At 38.8% G+C, this 20,748-nt stretch overlaps 1 protein-coding gene across 1 annotated transcript in view; it reads left to right on the forward strand.

Annotated features, from left to right (window-relative positions):
* The window catches only part of LOC101848126, a gene marked incomplete in the record, with an annotated part of 75,367 nt that extends 62,779 nt beyond the window's left edge, over positions 1-12,588 (forward strand). Inside the window, 7 exon segments of the mRNA XM_035970805.1 lie at positions 345-509; positions 1,664-1,720; positions 2,807-2,878; positions 4,086-4,268; positions 5,596-5,696; positions 9,959-10,128; positions 11,336-12,588. Of these exon segments, the coding sequence (XP_035826698.1) occupies positions 345-509; positions 1,664-1,720; positions 2,807-2,878; positions 4,086-4,268; positions 5,596-5,696; positions 9,959-10,128; positions 11,336-11,568 (981 nt within the window).
* Between the last annotated feature and the right edge of the window lie 8,160 nt (positions 12,589-20,748).

Consider the following 20,748-nt stretch of genomic DNA (forward strand, 5'->3'; position numbering starts at 1 on the left):
GGGTTGGTCATGCTATAATCCCCAAGGCCACTCATCATTGTTTAAAAATAATAATGCAGTCTAGTACACACATAGTGAAATCAATGGGATTCAGAAATCTTTTTGTTATGTACAAATTTCGCCATGTACGGGGGTTAAATACCAAAAAAATATTGTTTTATGTTCTTGTTTCTGTTTTCAAAGATGTGGAGGGGATTTATACTGTACTTTTACAATTTTGGGGGGGCTTTACCAGCCTTCTACGAAAAGTTTACTACCGGTACTGTTGTAAAGAACAAAGAGGAAGAAGAAAAAGGTACTGTTGTTTTACGTTCCTGTCTCTGTTATTTGATACGCGTATACAGGAAGTGCTGGAGCTGAGCCAGAGGAAGTTCCTGCGGCACATCACGACGTACGCTGACGGCCCCGACTACCCACGTCTGGTGCTCATCGACTTCAAGAGCCAGGATCAGCCCCCTCAGAGCAGCCAGTCCAGTGAAGACAAAGAAGCAAAGGAAGCTACTGAAAAGGTAGGAATTTGATTCCTGGGTGTGTGTGTGTGGGGGGGGGGGGGTAATCAAGAACCTGTGACTGTGTGCTTGGATCCCTCTCTACCTAGGTTGGCCCTGGCAGGCAAGGTGGAAGTGGTCTGCCATCCTAACTCTTTCAGTAAGCAAATGTGGTTCCACAATTTTACGCATCCGGGCGCCTAGCGTGTTACCCTAAATCGGCTAAAATTCAGTAAGATGCTGATCGATTTGTTTGTGTGAGCACTCAAACTAGTCGCATTGTGGTAGAAAATCACAACATGTGTGAAAATAGGTAGTAAAGGTAGAAAAAGACCAGGTGCAGATCTAAATTGTGTCAGTGAGATTCTACGAACCTGCTACAATGACCACCTATCCAAGACAATCGCAGAGCACCACTTAGCATTTCCCCTCTTGCATTTTTTTTTCCACACCTTGATGATACTACTGTAAGAAGACCACCTTTCTCTTTGACTACGGGTAGTTTTCTTTAACCCTGCCCGTACGCCCTGGGGTCATTTTGTACCCCCAGGGTTGTATTCTTCACATTTTGGAATACTTCTAGTACGAAGATCTCTTTGAAACTTTCAGTTTTTCTCAAAAAATCATTTTGACAGACTGTTATGCAAAGCGTGAGGATCAGATTAAGGAATAAATTTCCTCTTTGAAAGTGGTGGCTCAGAGTTCCCCACGTCGTATGGATACGATAATAAAACACAACGTACGGATAGGGTTAAGTGGTGACACAGAGTTCCCCACGTCGTATGGATACGATAGTAAAACACGATGTATGGATAGGATTAACAGGTTGAGCTGTGCTCCACCATTTTTATCTCTTGTTTCACGTATTGGAGACTTTTATGTCTTGTTTCACGTATTGGAGACTTTTATCTCTTGTTTCACGTATTGGAGACTTTTATCTCTTGTTTCACGTATTGGAGACTTTTATCTCTTGTTTCACGTATTGGAGACTTTTATCTCTTTTTTCACGAATTGGAGACTTTTATCTCTTGTTTCACGTATTGGAGACTCAACTTTTGTCTCTGAGGCTATTCAAGATCTCAGTTTGTCTCCTCATCCTTTTCACTTTTTCATTTTCATACAGGTCTGTTTTTGTTTTTGTCCAAGTTCTTATTCTTTCAATATCTTTTTTTCAGAAAGAAGAAACTCAGAGCGAAGATGTTGAGAGTGAGAGGAAAGCTGTGGTAGAAGAGGTAGGATTTTTTAAAAACTCTATATGTGAGGCATCATGGTGAAATGAAGCGCTCCTCAGAATAATGAAATCGATGAAACAGGCATTTTTCCACCAGTTTGGCCATTTTGGTCAAATTTTTTTGGGTTTTTTTTGTTTTTCGGCTCAATACCTTTTGTGTCCATATAAAAACACATTTCCATGTGAATTTTATTGAAAATCTTGATAAAAGGCACAAAATATGTAAGTTAATCTTTCAGTTTTCAAGGACTCTCAAGCTATTGAAGCTGCCAAACTTTTTTTCTCGCCAATTTTGCCCCAGAAACCAGGCAATCCCCGCCTTCTTCAGTCACAAATATCCCGACTTCTATTCTAGATAGATGGGTATTTTTTTCATTGAAAGCAAGGCAAATGAATAAGCTTTAAGATGATACCAATAACTCCACATGCCCAAAAACTGACGAGCGCCTGATTCCTCTGCTTGATCTTCTCAGAGACAGACGTTATGTTCACTGGTCCCGCCTCTTCGTTAACCTAATCGCGTTGAAAGAGGCGTTAACCTCTTCGCTGCCAGGCTTGGCACCCTCTTGAGCTATTTGCCAGGATTGAAGAGCAGGTCTGGTAGTGAAAGGGTTAAAGCCATCAACACTTATATTTGACCTTGTTGTGTTGCTGGTAGTGAAAGGGTTAAAGCCATCAACACTTATATATGACCTTGTTGTGTTGCTGGTAGTGAAAGGGTTAAAGCCATCAACACTTATATATGACCTTGTTGTGTTGCTGGTAGTGAAAGGGTTAAAGCCATCAACACTTATATATGACATTGTTGTGTTGCTGGTAGTGAAAGGGTTAAAGCCATCAACACTTATATTTGACCTTGTTGTGTTGCTGGTAGTGAAAGGGTTAAAGCCATCAACACTTATATATGACCTTGTTGTGTTGCTGGTAGTGAAAGGGTTAAAGCCATCAACACTTATATATGACCTTGTTGTGTCGCTGGTACCATAAAACTCTTACTAAAAAAAGCCATATACTTACACTTACACTTACTTCCTGAGAGAGTAAGTTTTTAATTTTTTCTTTGTTTTCTCTCTCTCTGGTATTTCAGATGGCGACAGATGCGGAGGGAGTGGAGAAAAGCAACAAGTACTGCTTTAGGCTGCTGTGTGAGCACGAACAGGTGAGAATTTCCAGTTACATCAGGGTTAGATGTTTTACCCCGCCATCAATGATATAATGGTAGTTATAGTAACGAGACAGGCAGAGAAATGAAGAAGTAAGAGCAGCTATCGGCACTTAGTCCTGCCTACATTACATAGAAAGACAGAGAATAAAACGGTTTGGCCACCTGTTACGTATGTCACCTGACCAGCCAGCCTCGAGAGCCTACAACCCCAAGCACTCAGGCTGTAAAGGAAGAGGAAGGCCACGCAAAAGGTGGATCGAGGGTGTCAAGGAAACCCTAAGAAAACATAACATCACTACTGAAAGAGCTGTGGAGCTGGCCTAAAATAGAAAACTGCATCTCCCCTCGACGCTTAACGGCAACAGAGGATGAAAAAGTAAAAGTAAAGTAAGTAAGTAATAATAACAGATAGCATTTGTATAGCACAAATCCCCACTCGACAGCAAGCTCTATGCGCTTCACAATCTATACTATTATCCCAGGAGACCTGAGAGCATTCTGAAACAATCTCAACTTCCTGGGAAGCTTATTGTGCTAGCTACTATTTAAAGCCGCTAAAACACTAACATACTGACAAGATCTTTTACAGTCTAGGGTGGAGTACCCATTCCCACCTAGGTGAAGTGAGGGAATTTCTTGTGTTTATAACGTGAAGGAAAAGTTTTGAGTTTTTTAATAGCTCCAAGATTTCTTCTTAACAGTGTTTATGCATTTCTGTTCTTGTCAATAAGAATTACTACTACTGTAAGTTACAACAGTGTAAGTAATGAAAGTAAAGAAACATACACTTTTCCACTGGTTTGGCAATTTTTATCGAAATTGTATTTTATAGCTCTATACCTATGTCCTTTTAAGAACCCATTTCAGTGTGAATTATATTGAAAAACATTGATTAAAGGCATAAAGAGTGTAAATTGTCAGTTTCCACAGACTCTAAGACTTTGTAAATAACCAAACTTTGGCAGCCATTTTCTCACTAATTTTACCTCTGAAACCAGGTGACCCCACCTCATTCAATCGCAAATATCTTGACATATACCCAAGATAAAAGGGTAATTCTTTCATCGAAAGCAATGCAAATGAACAAGCTTATAGGTGATACCAATAACTCTACATGCCCAAAAATTGACGAGCGCCTGATTTCACCAGAAGTCCTCACATATAAATATACGTATATGACTGAGTTTTCATTCTACTTCAGGGATGGCACGAGAGTCCTCTCGCTGTGGACTTTCCTCACAAAGAGGGTGCTGCCCTAGATGAGTTCCTCAAGGACTCCTCACCATACCTGGCCCGCATACACGCCATCCTCAAACACACCAAGATAAACCTGGGGATCTTGAACACGCCGCAGGGGGAGAGGATGCGCAGGAAAATGGAGGAGGTGAGTTTTTACAGTTCTCGTGAGTCGTTAGATGAGAGGGATATAGTGTGGGTGGTTGGTGGGTGCTCTGGTATGGCTTGCTTTTTCTTTCCAGATTCTATGAAACATCTGTCAACCTTTTTCTCTCCTTCTTTTTTCTGTATGTTACTCTGTAGTAGGAATACCTCTAATCTGTGGCACTCTTATGACCTACATACATGTTTATTTGTGTTGCAAGTGCCGTAAATCTCTAACAAAAACAAAAAAAGGGATGCAATGACTTAGCAGGAAGACTGAAATACTCTATAGAAATTCTCTCCACGTGGGAACCAAACTTAGGTCTTGTGCGTGCAATGGCAGAGTCCCTACATGCTATACCACAGATGCTAGTTATAATGATGTTATTTATGTTAAATTTCTACATTAACTGTGTTTGGCATTTGATTGAACCAGCGGTACTAGGACTAGGGACTGCAAGCAGACTTTGTAGGGAATATATAACAAAATATATCAATGAGGAAATAAATGGGTAGTGAAATGAATTTACTAGACTGAAGCTCGCCAAAGTAGAATATCATTAATTAATATGTACCTAAAAATGTTCCACCCCAAAAAAATGCTTTTCAGGAATTGCATGCTAGGTGTATTTCCACCATGCCCCTATCAGATATGAAAAGTGAAAAGTTTTACTCTATGAATTTACATTCTTCTTGCATAGAGGCTTATATGCACAATAACTAAGTAAATACATTATGCTTTCTATAGAGATTCTTATCACCAGCTCTTATATCAATTATTCCTAAGAATATGAAGCAGGAAGTAGAGTTTTTTTAAAAGAATGTCTGTCACATATTTGTTACGTGTGCTTGTTGCATACAGCCAAGCCTGGCATAGACAGTGTCCTGTATAAACTACCACTTCATTTCTCCATTGCCTTTTTTCCTGTCCCCGTGGTTTTATGCACCCTGCATAATTTAGCAAAATTTGAGCATTTTTCGCATAATTTCTGATTATTTTCCTTTATCATTCTTTGTTAAAAGTAATAGAATCACATAATTTCACGTTTTTGGGCTCAGTTTGCATAATTTCAGAATTTTTTTTGCATAAAACGACGGGGACGGGGGTTTTTTCATATTCTAACAACACCGTCCAGGTTACCCCTCTGTCTTACACAAGAATATCTCCTCGACAATGAATAGCCGTCTTGGAAAGGTTTGACTGGATTTGTGTTTGGTTTGTATCTACCTTTATGTCATGCGTTTCTTATTTTCATACCACATCCCTCCCTCCCTCCCCCCCCCCCCCCCCCACACACACACATACGCTCACATTCCCTCTCTCTCTCCAGTGGTGTCCCCGTGCAAACCCAGATTTTCACAGCGAGTACGGCATGCTTGTGGACACTGTGTCGGAGATGGATCCAAACCTGACCTACGGTGGCCTGAAGAGGTTGTTTGGTTGTTTTGTTTTGTTTCGTCTTGTTTCTGCAGAAATGAATGTGGCTGTCACACAAACTATGTCAATGCCTGAATATTGTTTTTGAGTCGTTTTGTGCAGAATATCAAATCGAATGATTAGTGTCTTGAATATATACAGAATATATATATATATATATATGACACCTGACATACAGTGAGGGAACAAACAGCGGGTGGTTGGTGGGTGCTCAGGTGTGGTTTTCTCCTTCTTCCCTATCAAACATCTATCGTCCTTCTTCTTTTTAATGTTTGTTACTCTCTTGTAACACGTCTAATCTTCTGGCACTCATATGACCTTATGCAGTTGCGAGCGCCGTAAAACCTCTAACAAAATAAACAAGGGAACAAACACCAGCTTTGAAATGTCGTCAGTGAGGCAGTTTTTGTACTTTTATTGCGCTTTTAACTGAGAGCAACCACTGTAAATGGATTTCTATGTCTAAGCCTTTTTGAGCTTGCCATTAACTCAATTGGTAGTGTGCTGAGCTAGGGTGCGGATGGTTGTGGTTCGTATCCTCATTATCCACAGTCATTTTTTAACGTCGATTTCTTTAAGGAGTTTTCAAAGTTTCTATGTTAATAATATTATACCACGGCAAGCATGAGGAGCACAGAGTGGGAATAAAGATAGTTATGCTGAGGCCTATGCTCACATCCAGCAGTTTAAATGAAACAAAAGTGTGTTGAAAGGGGCATTAAACCAATGCCAATAGATTAACCTGTCCAAGACAACCGCCCATTATTGAGAAGAAAAATGGTCATCTTAGACACGTGGTCCTCTTGGATAGTTATAGAAAAAACTCAAGGGGGAAGTGGGAAGTGGTCATTTTTAAGCTGCATGTGATTGTGGTGGACAGGTGGTCATTGGAGCAGGTTCTACTGTACCTATAATATGTGAAGCGTGCTGACAAAATGAGTTACTTCCCAGAATGTTGTTGTTGTTGTTGTTATCGATCCAGCAACAGCTGGGCTCTCGCCCTTCTGTCCAACGCCATGTAGTGATAAGTGCAGGTCTGCTGCAGTTGCTGTAATGTTCCATAGAGTGTGTTGTCTATGTTAGGTCTCGGATGGAGAAGGGTAGCTCTGATGTCATTTAGGGCTGTGTAGTTGAACAGGTGATGATCCACAGTCTCATATGTATAGTCACAAAAGGGACACATTGGGGGAAGTTCCGGATTTATTCTGTTCTGGTGGAAGTTGAGCTGTATATGTTCTGTTCGTAGGCGGAAGATCGTGGTCTGTTTCTTTCTCTGAAGGCGGTTGATATTGTCATTCCTTTTTGTTGTGGTCATATGTTTGAAAACTGCTCTGCCTGTCTTTCCCAGGGCCCATCTGTTCATCCAATCTTGTTTGTTGTTGCTTTTGATGATTTGTTTTGCAGTGTTGTATGAAGTTGGAGTGTTGGGTTGTTCCTGTCTAGATCCCCGTGTGGCGAGTGTGTCTGCTCTGTCATGTCCAGGTATGTCTGAGTGTCCGGGGACCCACTGCATTACTAGGTTGATGCCACAGAATGTTATCAGATGATGGGAGCCAAACAGTATATGAGTCAAATCTTGGTTTAGATGATGGTCATTTTCTATGGCTTGTAATACTGATAGTGAGTCAGTGAAAATCACAATACTCTGTGCTTTTCCAGGATGAGTGTCAAAAACTGTGCGGAGATGGTACAGTGCTGTTTCAATTGCCATCATTTCTGCATCGTAGTTGCTGCATTTCTCTCCACAGGCTGCAGAGATCTCATTGGAACTTCCATCTGGGTACTGTATTAGTATTCCATATCCGGCCTTGGTTGTGCCTTTGAATGCTGAGCCGTCTGTATAGACGTGTATCCAGTCATCTGAATAGCTGTCGATTGTTTGGTATGATGCAAGCATCAGTGTCACTGGGTCTGAAGATTTTGTGCTCTTGTCTTTGAGAGATGTTGTAATGATTCGCTTTTTTAAAGAAAGGTGGGGAGGGGTGTTTTGGTTGACTCTTTTGGTTTCTTTTCTGTTTTGTGGTAGATGGTGGCTCTCCATTAGTTCTGTGATGTGATGCATGATTGACTTTTGTTGAATTCGTTTCTTTGGTTTCCATGTTTCTACTAATTTCCTGTTTGGGTGGTTGGGGCACATTCTTTTAGTTCTTTCATGTAGCTCCAAAACTGTTCTATCTCTGCGGATTCCCAGGGGTTCAACATTTGCAAGGATTTCGCACGGGGCGGTAGGTGTGGATCTCATGCCACCATTTATAAAACGAAGGGCATTGTTTTGGACCTTGTCAAGGGTGTTGCAAGTAGTTGTACTGCACATTGTGAGTAGGCTATTGCTGTATTCCAGGGAAGATCGGACATAACCCAGGTATAGAGCTCTCAGAGTTTGTTTGTCTGATCCCCATGAACTGCTTGCGAGTTTCTTTAAAAGTTGGAGTCTTTTTTTAGCCTTGTTCCTTATGTTCTCCACTTGGCTTTTCATGGTTAGACTACGGTAAAGTTTGACTCCTAGGTAAGTTGGATGTTCTTCTTTGGGGAGACTTTCATTTCCTATCTTTAGTTTGAGATTTTCTTTGGCTGCTTTATGGCTCTTTGTAAAGATGGTGTATACTGTTTTCGTGCAGTTTATTTTAAGTTTCCATTTCTGACAGTAATTATGGAGCCTCTTGAGGTCTTCATTTAATTTCCCTGCTCCTACTATCGTGCTGTGATGTGTCTGCCAGAGAGCAAGATCATCGGCATAAAGAGTCTTTTCTGATTTCAGCACATTCATTACATCATTAAAGAAGATCAGGAACAAAGTGCAACTCAGACAGGAACCTTGAGGTAGGCCTTCCTCAAGGAATTCTCTAGACGAGTGGGCATTGTTTTCCTTGGTTTCAATGTTTCGATCCGACAGGAAGAACTTGATCCATTTGTAAAGTTTGCCATGTATCCCGAGGTCCATCAATTTCATGAGTAGGCCTTTTCTCCACACTCTGTCGTACGCCTGTTGGAGATCTACAAAGATGGCGACGGTGTGTTTACTCTCCTGAAATCCATCCTGGATGTTTTGACTCAGTTTAAAAAGTTGATCTTCTGTGTTGCTGCCTTTTCTGAAGCCTGCTTGGTGTGGGTTTAAGCTGTTCGTATTTTCCAGGTATCAGTAGAGGCGGTTGTTTATCATTTTTTCCGCAAGCTTACCGATACATGATGTTAATGAGATGGGTCGGTAGCTTTTCGCTTCTCCAGGTGGTTTCCCATTTTTCAGGAGTGGTGTAATCTGGGCGATCCTCCATGCCTTTGGTATTCCACTCGTTCTCCACGTGGTGTTTATCAGGGAAAGAAGAACTTCTTTTCCTTTAGCACCAAGGTGGCACAGCATTTCGTTGTGTATTTTATCTGGTCCTGGTGCTTTCTTTTCATTTAACTTTTTGAGGACCTGACTGAGTCCCATCATGCTATAATCCTCTTCAACAAGCGAGTTGTTCACAGTAGGAGCTTTTTCTTTATGCTTAGCCCTATTTATGAGAAGTCTATCAGCCTCGGTTAGTCTGCCTGCCCTGTTTACAGAGGCGAAAAAACGGTTGAAATGTTCGGCTTTCTTCTGGTCTTCAGTGATGGTGCTGCCTGAAAGGAAAAAGGGTTTGGGGTTGCTTTTTTGTCTTTCTCCCGAGAGGTTGCTGACAAGGGACCAAGTCTTTGTTCCATTGTGGCGGAGGTCGAGATTTTTGCAGGTTTGAGTCCATTTCTCTTTTTTGGCTTTTTTTACTGTCACTTTCACCTGAGCCCAGAATAAAGCCTTAAGGTACATCATGCTTGTAGCTGTAGTTTTTACAATTTATAAGTATGAAATGATAAAAGACAAATTAATTATTGTTAAAGAATGTGGCATCAATACAAAATCAACTAATTTGAACCTTATGTCGATTTTAGGCCAATATCCCCATTTGTGGATTGCGAGAAGTAACTCATTTTGTCAGCACGCTCACATATAATCACAAAGATCTGACAGTTGTCGACTTTCTACTCCCGCCAGATGCCACATGCCAAACTGGAAAGTGTTGTGGCTATGTGACTGCAGTGTTAACGCACGTTTGACTGTACCTATAATATAATCACAAAGAAAAGATCTGAGAGTTGTCGACTTTCTACTCTCGACAGATGCCACATGCCCAACGGGAAAGTGTTGTGGCTGTGTGACTGTAACGCATGTTTGACTGTACCTATAATATAATCACAAAGCAAAAATCTGACAGTTGTCGACTTTCTACTCTTGCCAGATGCCACATGCCCAACGGTAAGGTGTTGTGGCTGTGTGAGCAGCACGAGGGGTCGTCGTTCACGCAGACGAAAGAGAAGTACAAGGACCAGCTCCAGATCAACCCAGCGGCCGAAGACAAAGGCCTCGAGATAGAGCCCGAGAAACCGACCGTGGAGAGGTCTCAACAAGGTAGGTCGGAGGAAAACTGTCCAATTGTCAAAATGGTTGGGGTAAAGTTACTTTGTTGAAATTATATTATGATTGTGTCATGATTCCATGGAATGAGGTGCTCGTCGGTTTTTGGCCAATTGGAGATATTCATTTCATCCTAAAGCATGTTCATTTGTCTTTCTTTTCATAAAAAAATATCCATGTATCTTGAATAAAAGTCGATATATTTGCAGTTGAAGGAGGTGGGAATCACCGTGTTTCAGAGGTAAAAATAGCAAGAAAATGTCCTCCAAAGTTTGGTGACTTCCATAGCTTGAGAGTCTTTGGAAACTGCAAATTTACATTTTTTGTGCCTTTAGTCTACATTTTTCAGTAAAGTCCACACAGAAATATGTTTTTAAGTGAACATAAAAGGTGTTGAGCCAAAAAACAAAAATTCAATTTAAAAATTGCTTAACTTACCAAAAAAATGCTGATAATTTTGCTTTCAAAATAATGAAATCTGAGAAAATGGCACTTTTTCACCAGTTAGATCAAATTATCAAATTTTTGTTTTTTGGCTAAACCCCTTTGATTTATTTTTTTTCCAGCTCATATTTATCGTCGATAACAATGATACTTTTCATTTATATAACATTCTTTCCTAAGTATAAGCTCCGAGCGCTTTACATCAATGACATGAATACTGAGAATAAAGCTCATGCACACAAGGAAAAAACATTTCATGTAGATCTAATAATTTAAAAAATTGAGTCATATAGAACTTTCTCAGCTATACATTTTTTACACTTACTTATAGGGACAATAGTGAAAACAAGACACATCAGCACACTTTCACACACCTCAACTACAAGTATATAAATGTGTTTGAACTTGGAACCTGTCCAAGACAATCACCTGTACAGAACACCCCCACCCCCAGGGCAGTGCTACTGACTGCTGCTTTTTCTTTCCTCATCCTTACTATCGTCATTTTACCTCTACCTCTTTTGTATGTTTGTCACACTCTTGTGACCCGCTGTTTCCGGGGAGCCTTGATAGTCAAAGCAGACTTTATGCTGTTGAGGCTAGAGAGGTAAACAGAGTAAGCCTGATTCCCCGTTTGGACTTCTCTGTTGACATCCACCCCTTGGCGCTCATATGACCTTATGCAGTTGCGATCATCGTAAAACCTTACTTATACTAAAACAAAACTAAAAGTTCACATGTTTTGCTTTGTCTCCAGTGGAGGTCTCCCAGGCTGCCCCTGCCGCGGCCAGCAGTAACGTGGTGACCGACCCCCGACCAGACACAGGTGAGAGTTCCGCAACGTCCAGCAAGTCACCGGAGGGCCAGCAGAAAGCGGTCAAACTTAGCAAGACCGCCGGTGCACAGCAGCTGCCCCCTCGCCGGCCTAAGCTGAGTCAACGAAGCATGTCTGGCAAGAAGACGTCGAGTCAAGCGTGCCGATTAATGTAGTCACCCACCCACCCACCCACCCTGTTTTGTTGCTGTCGTATGCTTTCTGACCAATGAGGGTGCAATACGTTTCTTTTACTTTCTCAGACTACTGTCAAAAATATATTTACTTATTAATTATTTGTGGGCGTTCAGAGTCTTCTACTGTGCTCCTCAAATTACTTCTCCAGTAAGAATTTTTGTTTCATTCTTACACAGGGTACAACATGTAGTACTACTATGATTTTGGAAACTTGTTTTGCCATATATTGCTACACTGTAGTACCACTGTGATGTTTGAAACATAGTTTTGTCATATATTGCTACACTGTAGTACCACTGTGATGTTTGAAACATAGTTTTGTCATATTGCTACACACTAGTAAAACTGATGTTTGAAACTAGTTTTATCATATTTCTGCATGACTGTACCACTGTGATGTTTGGACCTTGTTTAGTCATAATATTGCTACACGATGATAGTTACACTGTGATGTTTGAAACTTGTTTTATCGTATTTCTGCATGACTGAACTACTATGATTTAAGAACTCGTTTTATATCATATTGCTTCATGGTAGTACTACTGTGATATCTGAACTTATTTAATCATATTGCTACACAGTAGTAAAACTGATGTTTGAAACTAGTTTTTATCATATTCCTACATGGTAGTATTACTATGATGTGAGGAACTTGTTTTGTCATATTGCTACCTGGTAGTACTACGGGGATGTCTGGAACTTGTTTTCTCGTATTGCTTCATGGTAGTAAAACTGATGTTTGAAACTTGTTTTCTTGCATTGCTCAATTTACACATTCCAATATGATTTCTGCTGAAACTGCAGTTTGCTGTGTCAGTGCTTACTAATGACGGGTCTTATTTTTAGACATTTTGTTACCATTTTTTTTTTTAGATTTTACATTAATGACATCTTTATCCCACACACTGTCGACATTTCTGTATTATTTCCAGTGAAAATTTTATCGCTTAATCCTTTTTTATCACCAATGACAATCATTAATTTATTTTGAGAAAAAAGAATGTGTTAATTATATCGTGTCAATAAGGACTGTGTTAACCTATTTGCACTCGCTACAATTAAACTATCGCTGTGTGACATTAATTTATATAATACTCGAGAATTGAAACATCCAGTCTCGAGTGAACAGGAAGTAAAGACTACGCTCGTGCGGAGTGGCTGTTGTGTATCAATTTGTTTTTGGGTCTGCTTGGGTAAAGATGATTGTCGTTAAGTGCATAGAGCATCTATATGTGCTACGTAATGCAGATTATAATTTGCAGACATTAAATTACTTTGATTCAGTTTTTTTCTTCGACAATTTACAGATACATAACACTTTTCTGTATCTCAAATCCTTTCATTTACACTGGCAGGAGCCAAGAGTGCCAATTTCCTATAACTGCAAATTTCTCCCTGCGAGATGAATAAAGATTGTCATTGTCATTGTCATTGTCATTGTAATCTCATGAACTACGAAGCGCTCTAGTGGCTAATTGTATTTAGTCTCCTCTGACGCCGTATATAAGACGGTAAAAGATAATAATCTGTCATCACCAATTAGCTCCTGACAAGAGTTCATACTTCTTTCAACAGGTATCAGATTTGATTGACGTCACTAATACTGCCTCATGCTGTCTATTGGTGTTTGCTACTCTCTCTTATTGCAGCAGATAATGATGATGATAATGATTATAATCATGATGACAATAATCATGATTGATGATAATGATGACAATAATTGTAATTAATGATAATGATGACAATTACTATGATGAATGATAATGATTACAATTATTATGATTAATGATGATAACAATAATCATGATTGATGATAATGATGACAAAAATATTGAATGATGATAATGATGACTATAATAGTCATGATACTTATTATTGGCTCTTTTTGATACTTCACACCTTTGAATTGAAGGGTATAAGTATAAGTCCATTTGTGGTGAAACCAATTTAGTCAGCAACTTTTCGTTGTTTGGGGGGGGGTTTGGTGGGTTTTTTCTTAATGAGAAAACCGAAAATGTGTGGGGTTTTTGTTGCTTTTTTCTTCAAGTGTTGTGAGTTCTCTGTGAATCATACTTTAATACAGAAAGTGATTCGAGGTCTTGGTTTTTTTTTAAACAACACTTTACATTTCTATGCTCACTGCTCCTGCCCTATAGGAGTCAGAGGACCGTTGTTTGGATTACACATACATGTAATAGACTGCTGGTATAATTTCTACACTTTCAAGTGTACTTGTGTTGTGATACTCTCCGTCTGGTTCTGGTAGTTTCTGGTCACGAGTCTGCTCAAGTAATCACCGCAACTGTTTTTCCTCTCTGCTGTACCGATGATATTAGTTTGTGAACAACTGTTTTCTATGAAAAGGAATGATTTTTAAAAAACCACAGGTATTTTAGTAGAATTGAAGTGATCTTGTTGTTTGTGTATCCGTTCAGGTATTCACCTATAGTTGATATTGCTGGGCATGTTCATTTCCCGAAAGATATAATATCAGATCTTATAATCCATCACTTCTTTTCTCCTCCTGATGTCCATACATGACTGTTAGTAATCAAAACATTCTTACACTTGTATGAATTATAAATAATCACTTTTGTTTTTTGTTGTTTTTTTATTTGAATTTATCTACACTAATTTCATGATGAAAGAAATAGTTTCCCAAATTGCAGCCTTTTCCAGTTCATTATAATGTCTTCTGAGTTCTCTTGTGTTACCTTCTTAAACATTTGTTGATTTATATATCTAGTTATGGGCAAGTGCTTTTTACTTCCTGCAGTGAGATGTGTACTGTTTGTTTCAGTTGTTATGAAATAATTCTTTTATTCATCGACTGATTTTGTAGATGAAACTCAGGAGTCACAAAGACATGAGTCAAGGCAACCAGTCGCGACCTCAGTGCTTACTTGCCATATCTCCATTTTTTTTACCAGTGAAAATGTGACTTCTTCTTAAGCTCACTCTTTGTTATGAACTGTTTTCACTGTTATTCTGTTATTAAAAATGGAGATATGAGAAGAAAGTACTGAGGTCGCACAGTGGTTAATGAATCGAGAATACACTTGCAGAAAGATAATTGAGCTGTCTTGACATTTTGTTGTGGCGTCAGTGGCCTAGTGGTTAGGCTCTCGTATTCACAACTGTAAGGTCGTGGGTTCGAATCGTGCCAGGGGCCTGAGATTGTGTCCTTTGGAAAGATATTTTATATGAATTTTCCTTCTTTCACCCATTTGGGAAGGGTACCCGGTTATAGACAGTGAAAGATCTTGTCAGTGTGTCAGTGCTTGATCACGTGAAATCTGCAGCTTGCATTGTATGCTTCCCAGGAAACTGAGAATGTTTCTGAGAGTTCTATGGTCTGCTGGGGTAATAGTAGTTGTAAAGCACATAGAGCATGCTGTAGAGTGTGGATATGTGCTATATGAATGCAGTTATTATTATCAAATTATTATTATATTATTATTATCACAATTATTATTATATTATTAATATTAATTTCATGATTACTATTATATTATATTATTTTGTCTCCTTTTTTTTGTTCAGTTACTTTCTTCCTGCTGCTGTTACTGCTCCTGTCTCCTCTTTGATGCTGTTGTTTCAGTGTGCTGAATTACTTACTTAATACTGTTGTTTCAATCTGCTGAATTACTTACTTAATACTGTTGTTTCAATCTGCTGAATTACTTACTTAATACTGTTGTTTCAGTGTGCTGAATTACTTACTTAATACTGTTGTTTCAGTCTGCTGAATTACTTACTTAATACTGTTGTTTCAATCTGTTGAACTACTTAGTTGGCAGATCGCATCTTGTACCTGTGTGCTGCAGACAAGAGTCAGTTTGTCCAAAGTAGATGCTTTTTCAGATTTAAAAAAAAAAAATTAATTTACAAATGTATAATTTTTGTCTTTTGTGTTTTGTGAGGCATCGTGGTGAGGTCTGGCGCTCGTCAATATACGGAATTCGAAGAAAACCGGCTTTTTTCTGCCAATTGGAAAATTTTTCTTAAATTTTTGGTTTTTGGTTCAACACCTTTTGTCTGTTTAAAAACTCATTTTTGTGTGGATTTCACTTAAAAAGGCTGATTTAAGGCACAAAAATTGCAGATTTTCCATTTTCAAGGCCTGTCAAGCTTTGAAAGTCATCGAACTTTGGTGGCCATTTTCTCGTTAATTTTACCTCTGAAACCAGGCGACCCCCACGTCTTCCAATGGCAAATGTCTCGACTTCTATTCAAGGTAGATTGGTATTTTTCCCATCCAAATCAAGACAAATGAACAAACTTTAAGCTGATACCAATAACTCCACTTGGCCAAAAATTGACGAGTGCTTGATTCCAACGCGCCGTGACTCATTTATTTCTTATATTTTTCTTTTATCACTCTGTGAGAAATGTATCTTTTGTTGTTTTGAATTTCATTTCTTGATTAAGTACACATGTATATTCATGTTTGCTGTCCCTTCCACTGTATACCTAGGAACATCTGAAGCTGTCGAGACTAAGCAGATTTCTGGTTGTTGTAATTGGACATGTGATGGATGATGTAAAGGAATTTTGTCCTAGGAAATCATTTTCTGGATCGAAAAAGTAAGGTCCAAGGAAACCGCAATTGCTAACCATTTTTAAAAAGCAAGTTTATCCTTATTGTTGAAAGTTAGTGTCTTTTTACTGGTAATGCATTAACCCTTTCGATCGTCAAATTAGTGATTGGGTCACAATTTTTATCATTGCTGAATATGCATAGCGCATTTTGTTCTTAATGTTCATGGTTTTTATATCAACTATTTTAAATCAACGAGAATTCCTGTTCTTTGTTCACAAGTTGTAATTCCATTTTAGCGTGGTTTTCTAAGAGAGGTTTCTGTTTTAGTGAGTTTGGTTTTTTTTAATAAAGGATAGAATGGCTACAATTTTCCATATCAAGTTGGGACTTTAGGGTAAACCAGAATTTAAGGGGGTCAGGACTCAAAGGGATAAGTTTTTCTCGGGTGAAGATAAGCTTAGAAAAGATCAGATGAGATTTTATAGTTGGAGTGGGACATTTTTCTGTGTACTCGATCGGTAGAAACACTTGGAGACATACATAGAATTAGATTATACATATATATCTATATATATATGTGAAGCAGCATGGTGAAATCAGGCGCTCATAAAAATAATCTAAGTGAAGAAACTGGCATTGTTCCACTGGTTCGTGAATTTTTATCAAATTTTTGGGTTTTTTGGCTCAACACCTTTCATGCCCCTTACAGAACACATTTCTTTTGTGGATTTTACTGAAAAACCATGATTAAAGGCACAAAAAATGTAAATTTTCAGTTTTCACAGACTCTCAGGCTAAGGAAAATAACTAATCTTTGACGACCATTTTTTCATTAGCTTTGCCCCAGAAACCATGTGACCCCCCACCTCGTTCATTAGCAAATGTCACGACTTCTATTAAAGATAAACAGATTTTTTTTTCATCCAAAGATAGACAAATGAACTAACTTTAAGATGATATCAATAACTCCACTTGCCCAAAAATTGACGAGCGCCTGATTCTGCCGTGTCGTGACACAAATTATTACTTTCATTAAAAATTCAATATGAAGAAAAAAATAAAACTGACAATAATACAGCATATCACATGAGGGAGTCTCCACAAGGAGTACACTACACTTCAAGCTATGACACATTTTTATTTTTCAGTTTGATGATTTTAAACTTTACTTTGTGTTGAATTACAATCTAACTGTGATCTCGGAGATGCATTCTTTTGATGTACAATTTATGTTTTTGCTTGAGCGTTCCAAGTTTCCTGTGATAAAAAAGTACCACTTCTTTTATTACCGATTTTCCTGTATTGTTGCCGTCCGTCCGTCCGTCCGTCCATCCCTTGAATTCAATATTTATTTTCACCTATTATTATATGTACTTCTCAGGACTAACTAATACTTCATACCTCGATAGTGTAATAGTAAAAGCCTTTTTTTTAAAATGTTTTGTCTATCTCTGAAAGGTAAGCAGGCTACAATTTGTTCCTAGGTTTTATAGCTCAAACTTGAAATGAGCACTATTGATTAAGTAAGTACTTTATACTTACATCTGTAATGTAGCAGTGACATATATGTAGAAGACTTGAGTTCGATTCTTGTGTGTGGGAGAAATGTGTTCTGGCATGCTGTATCCCTCCTGCCAGGTTTGGCCCTGACATGCAAGGTCAGGGCTGATCAAAACCCACCTCCGAAATGATCTAAATTCTGTTAATCGAGGCCTAAAATGCCTACTGTAAAAAAAAAACCCCCCACAAAAAAACCTTTCATTTATGGATGAGTTAAATGCACCGTTAGATAGAATTTAAGTCATTTCAAAGACTAAGCAGCCACTTTTTCATCAAAATCAAGACAAATAAACAAACTGTACCATAACTTCATATGACCAAAAATTGACAAGCGCTTGGTTCCACTGCATTGTGACACAAATGTGACAAAATAAAGAAAAACATTCTAAAGGACTCATACTTCAAATCTGTTGTTGTGATCAAGGTGGTGCTCCAGTGTATTTTCATGATGCTTACACACACCAACACACATACGGACACACACACTCACACACACTCAGACACACACTCACACGCACTCAGACACACACGCACACACTCAGACACACACTCAGACACGCACGCACACACTCAGACACACACATACTTACACACACACACACACACACACACACACACACACACACACACACACACACACACACACATACACACACACACACCTACATACAAACACTCTCACACGTAAAGACAAAGCGACCAATAAATTACAAAGGGCTTACATGTCAAATCTGTCATGACAACCAAGATATGGTTCTTTAACTGATTATTCTCTAGTCCTGTTTCTTTGTTCAAAATCCAAAATAAAATAGTATTCACATACTAGATTGTATAGAATTCTGAAAGAGTAGGCCTTCTGTAACTGTAATGATGAGTTTGTGGTTGGTTGGAGCATGCCAATGGTTAGTTGCATTTCTTTTCTTTACTGTTTCTTGGGGGTTTTAGGGGTTTATAAGGCCGGGGGGAGGGGGGGGGTTTAGTCTGCTAATCTGGGTTTTTTCTGCGCAAAATGGCCTTTATTGTTGGGATTGCTTCTGTTTATTCAAGCTAAACAAAGCAAACATGAGTTTATACATGATATTTGTTTTTGTATAATAGACTGCTATTTTGATTTTTACACTTTCAAGTGCTCTTGTATAACACCTCTGTCTTGTTTAAGTTTCGAGTTTGGTCATGAGTCTACTCAAGTAATCACCACAACTGTTTTCTTCTCTGCTGTACCAATGATATTGGGTTGTGAACAACTGTTTTTCGATTAAAACAAATGTCATGACAAAATGCGCGTCTTTTCTTATTGTTTTTAGTTCCTGTTTTCATTTAACACTTTGCCATCACAAGGCTCAAATAGTAACATTCTTGCCATCAAAGGCAAAGACATTTTAGGGAAAATCCGAGGAAATCTGGGTTGTAGTGGTAAACATCGGCGATCGGCGAGATGAGGCGGCAGAGTGAAATGTTTGTTTCTCTTGTCTGTTGGGATTTCTTTTGTTTTTCTTTTATTTGTTATTTTAATTTTTTATGTTGTTTTTAATTTGCTCCTTTTGCTTTCATTTTTTAAAAATTATTATTTGTTTTGTTTTGGGGTTTTGTTTGATTGCGGGTTGGGCTGGGTTTTTTAGGGAGAGGGAGGCGGGTCTATAAATTTATAGTACATAAATTATTATATTGGCTTGTGGGCTACTGTGGCAGGTTCTGTGTATGAATATAACTCACGTGCCCACAGCAGACACTTAGCTGGAATCAGGAGGAGGAGGTGGAGGAAGGGGGGGGGGGAACTTCCCGATCTCTTGGGTTGCTATTTTATTTTATTTTTTAGCTTTTGTGGCTCCCTGCTCATTTGGCCGGGTCTTATTTATCTGAGAGTTGCATTAGATAGGAGGGGATAGCAGTACGTGGACCCTTACAGGAGAGTCAGAGAGAAAGATACAAGCTGTAGAAATGTGATACTTTTACAGACTGGTGGGTATCTCCTACAGACAAATGGTCGCTTTTAAGGACAACCGGGCTAACCAGACTTCGGGGGTTTCCAGAAAACGTGGCTTACACTCAAAGTGGACATTGTCCTACCTATAGGAGAAGTTTGGTTTCAATGATGTGTATATTTGTTTGGTTATAGAGAAAATTCTCCTTGTCTTTTAAAGGAACTGAACAAAGGGCAAAAACTTGACCTTCAATTTTCTCAAAACAGCATTTTTCGGGATAGCCCCCTTGTGCTTAAAAGCGACCAAATGAGGAAGTGGGGACAAAATGAGGCATGTCATTGGGTCCTATCAAGGTCTTTTCACCCCTGAGAAAAAGCGAAATTTGAGATTAATAATATGTGCACATAACAAAATCAACTGAACTTGCAAAGATGATCCTACATGGCACTGTACATGGAGGGAGAAGGGACGGCATACGAAAAAAAGACGGCAAGACAACATAACGGAATGGACAGGTTTAAAGTGGAGTGAAGCTCTTCGAAACGCTGAAAATAGAGAAGGACGGAGAAAAGTGGTTGCCTGATCATCCTTAGTGCCCCAACGGTAATGTAAGACTAAGGGATAAATAATAAATAGATAATAACAGTACAAGAAGTATGTGAAACTGTAGACAAAACATAATTATTTGTCGGTTGCTACAACTTCACATGCACAAAAATAAAAACGGTTACGCTTAGCACTGAAAGTGTAAGGAGCAACATAGTTACAACCAATAAATCTAATAAATTAAGAAGAAAAAACTATTACAATAAATAAGACTACATGTATTTCCAGATTTTCAGATCACCACCAGGCTTTAGGCCCACTAGAAATCTAAACAGCCAGAACAAAGCTGCTGGTAAAATTGCACATCCAAGTTTTTAAACAAGAATTTTTAGTGGTTGTTACAGCTAGACATACACACAAATAAATAAATGACCTAGGCCTACACTGAAAGTGTAACGACCGATATAACAACTCACTACTAAAATTGAGATGGCAAAGAAATCAGCAGTTTTCTAGCTTCTTACATCACAATTAGGCTTGGCTAGAGTCTCGTAGGTCCAAGTTGTATGTGAAATTGCAGACTGGTA

This window comes from Aplysia californica, unplaced genomic scaffold, assembly GCF_000002075.1.
Source record: "Aplysia californica isolate F4 #8 unplaced genomic scaffold, AplCal3.0 scaffold00323, whole genome shotgun sequence".
In the NCBI taxonomy this organism is placed as follows: domain Eukaryota; kingdom Metazoa; phylum Mollusca; class Gastropoda; order Aplysiida; family Aplysiidae; genus Aplysia; species Aplysia californica.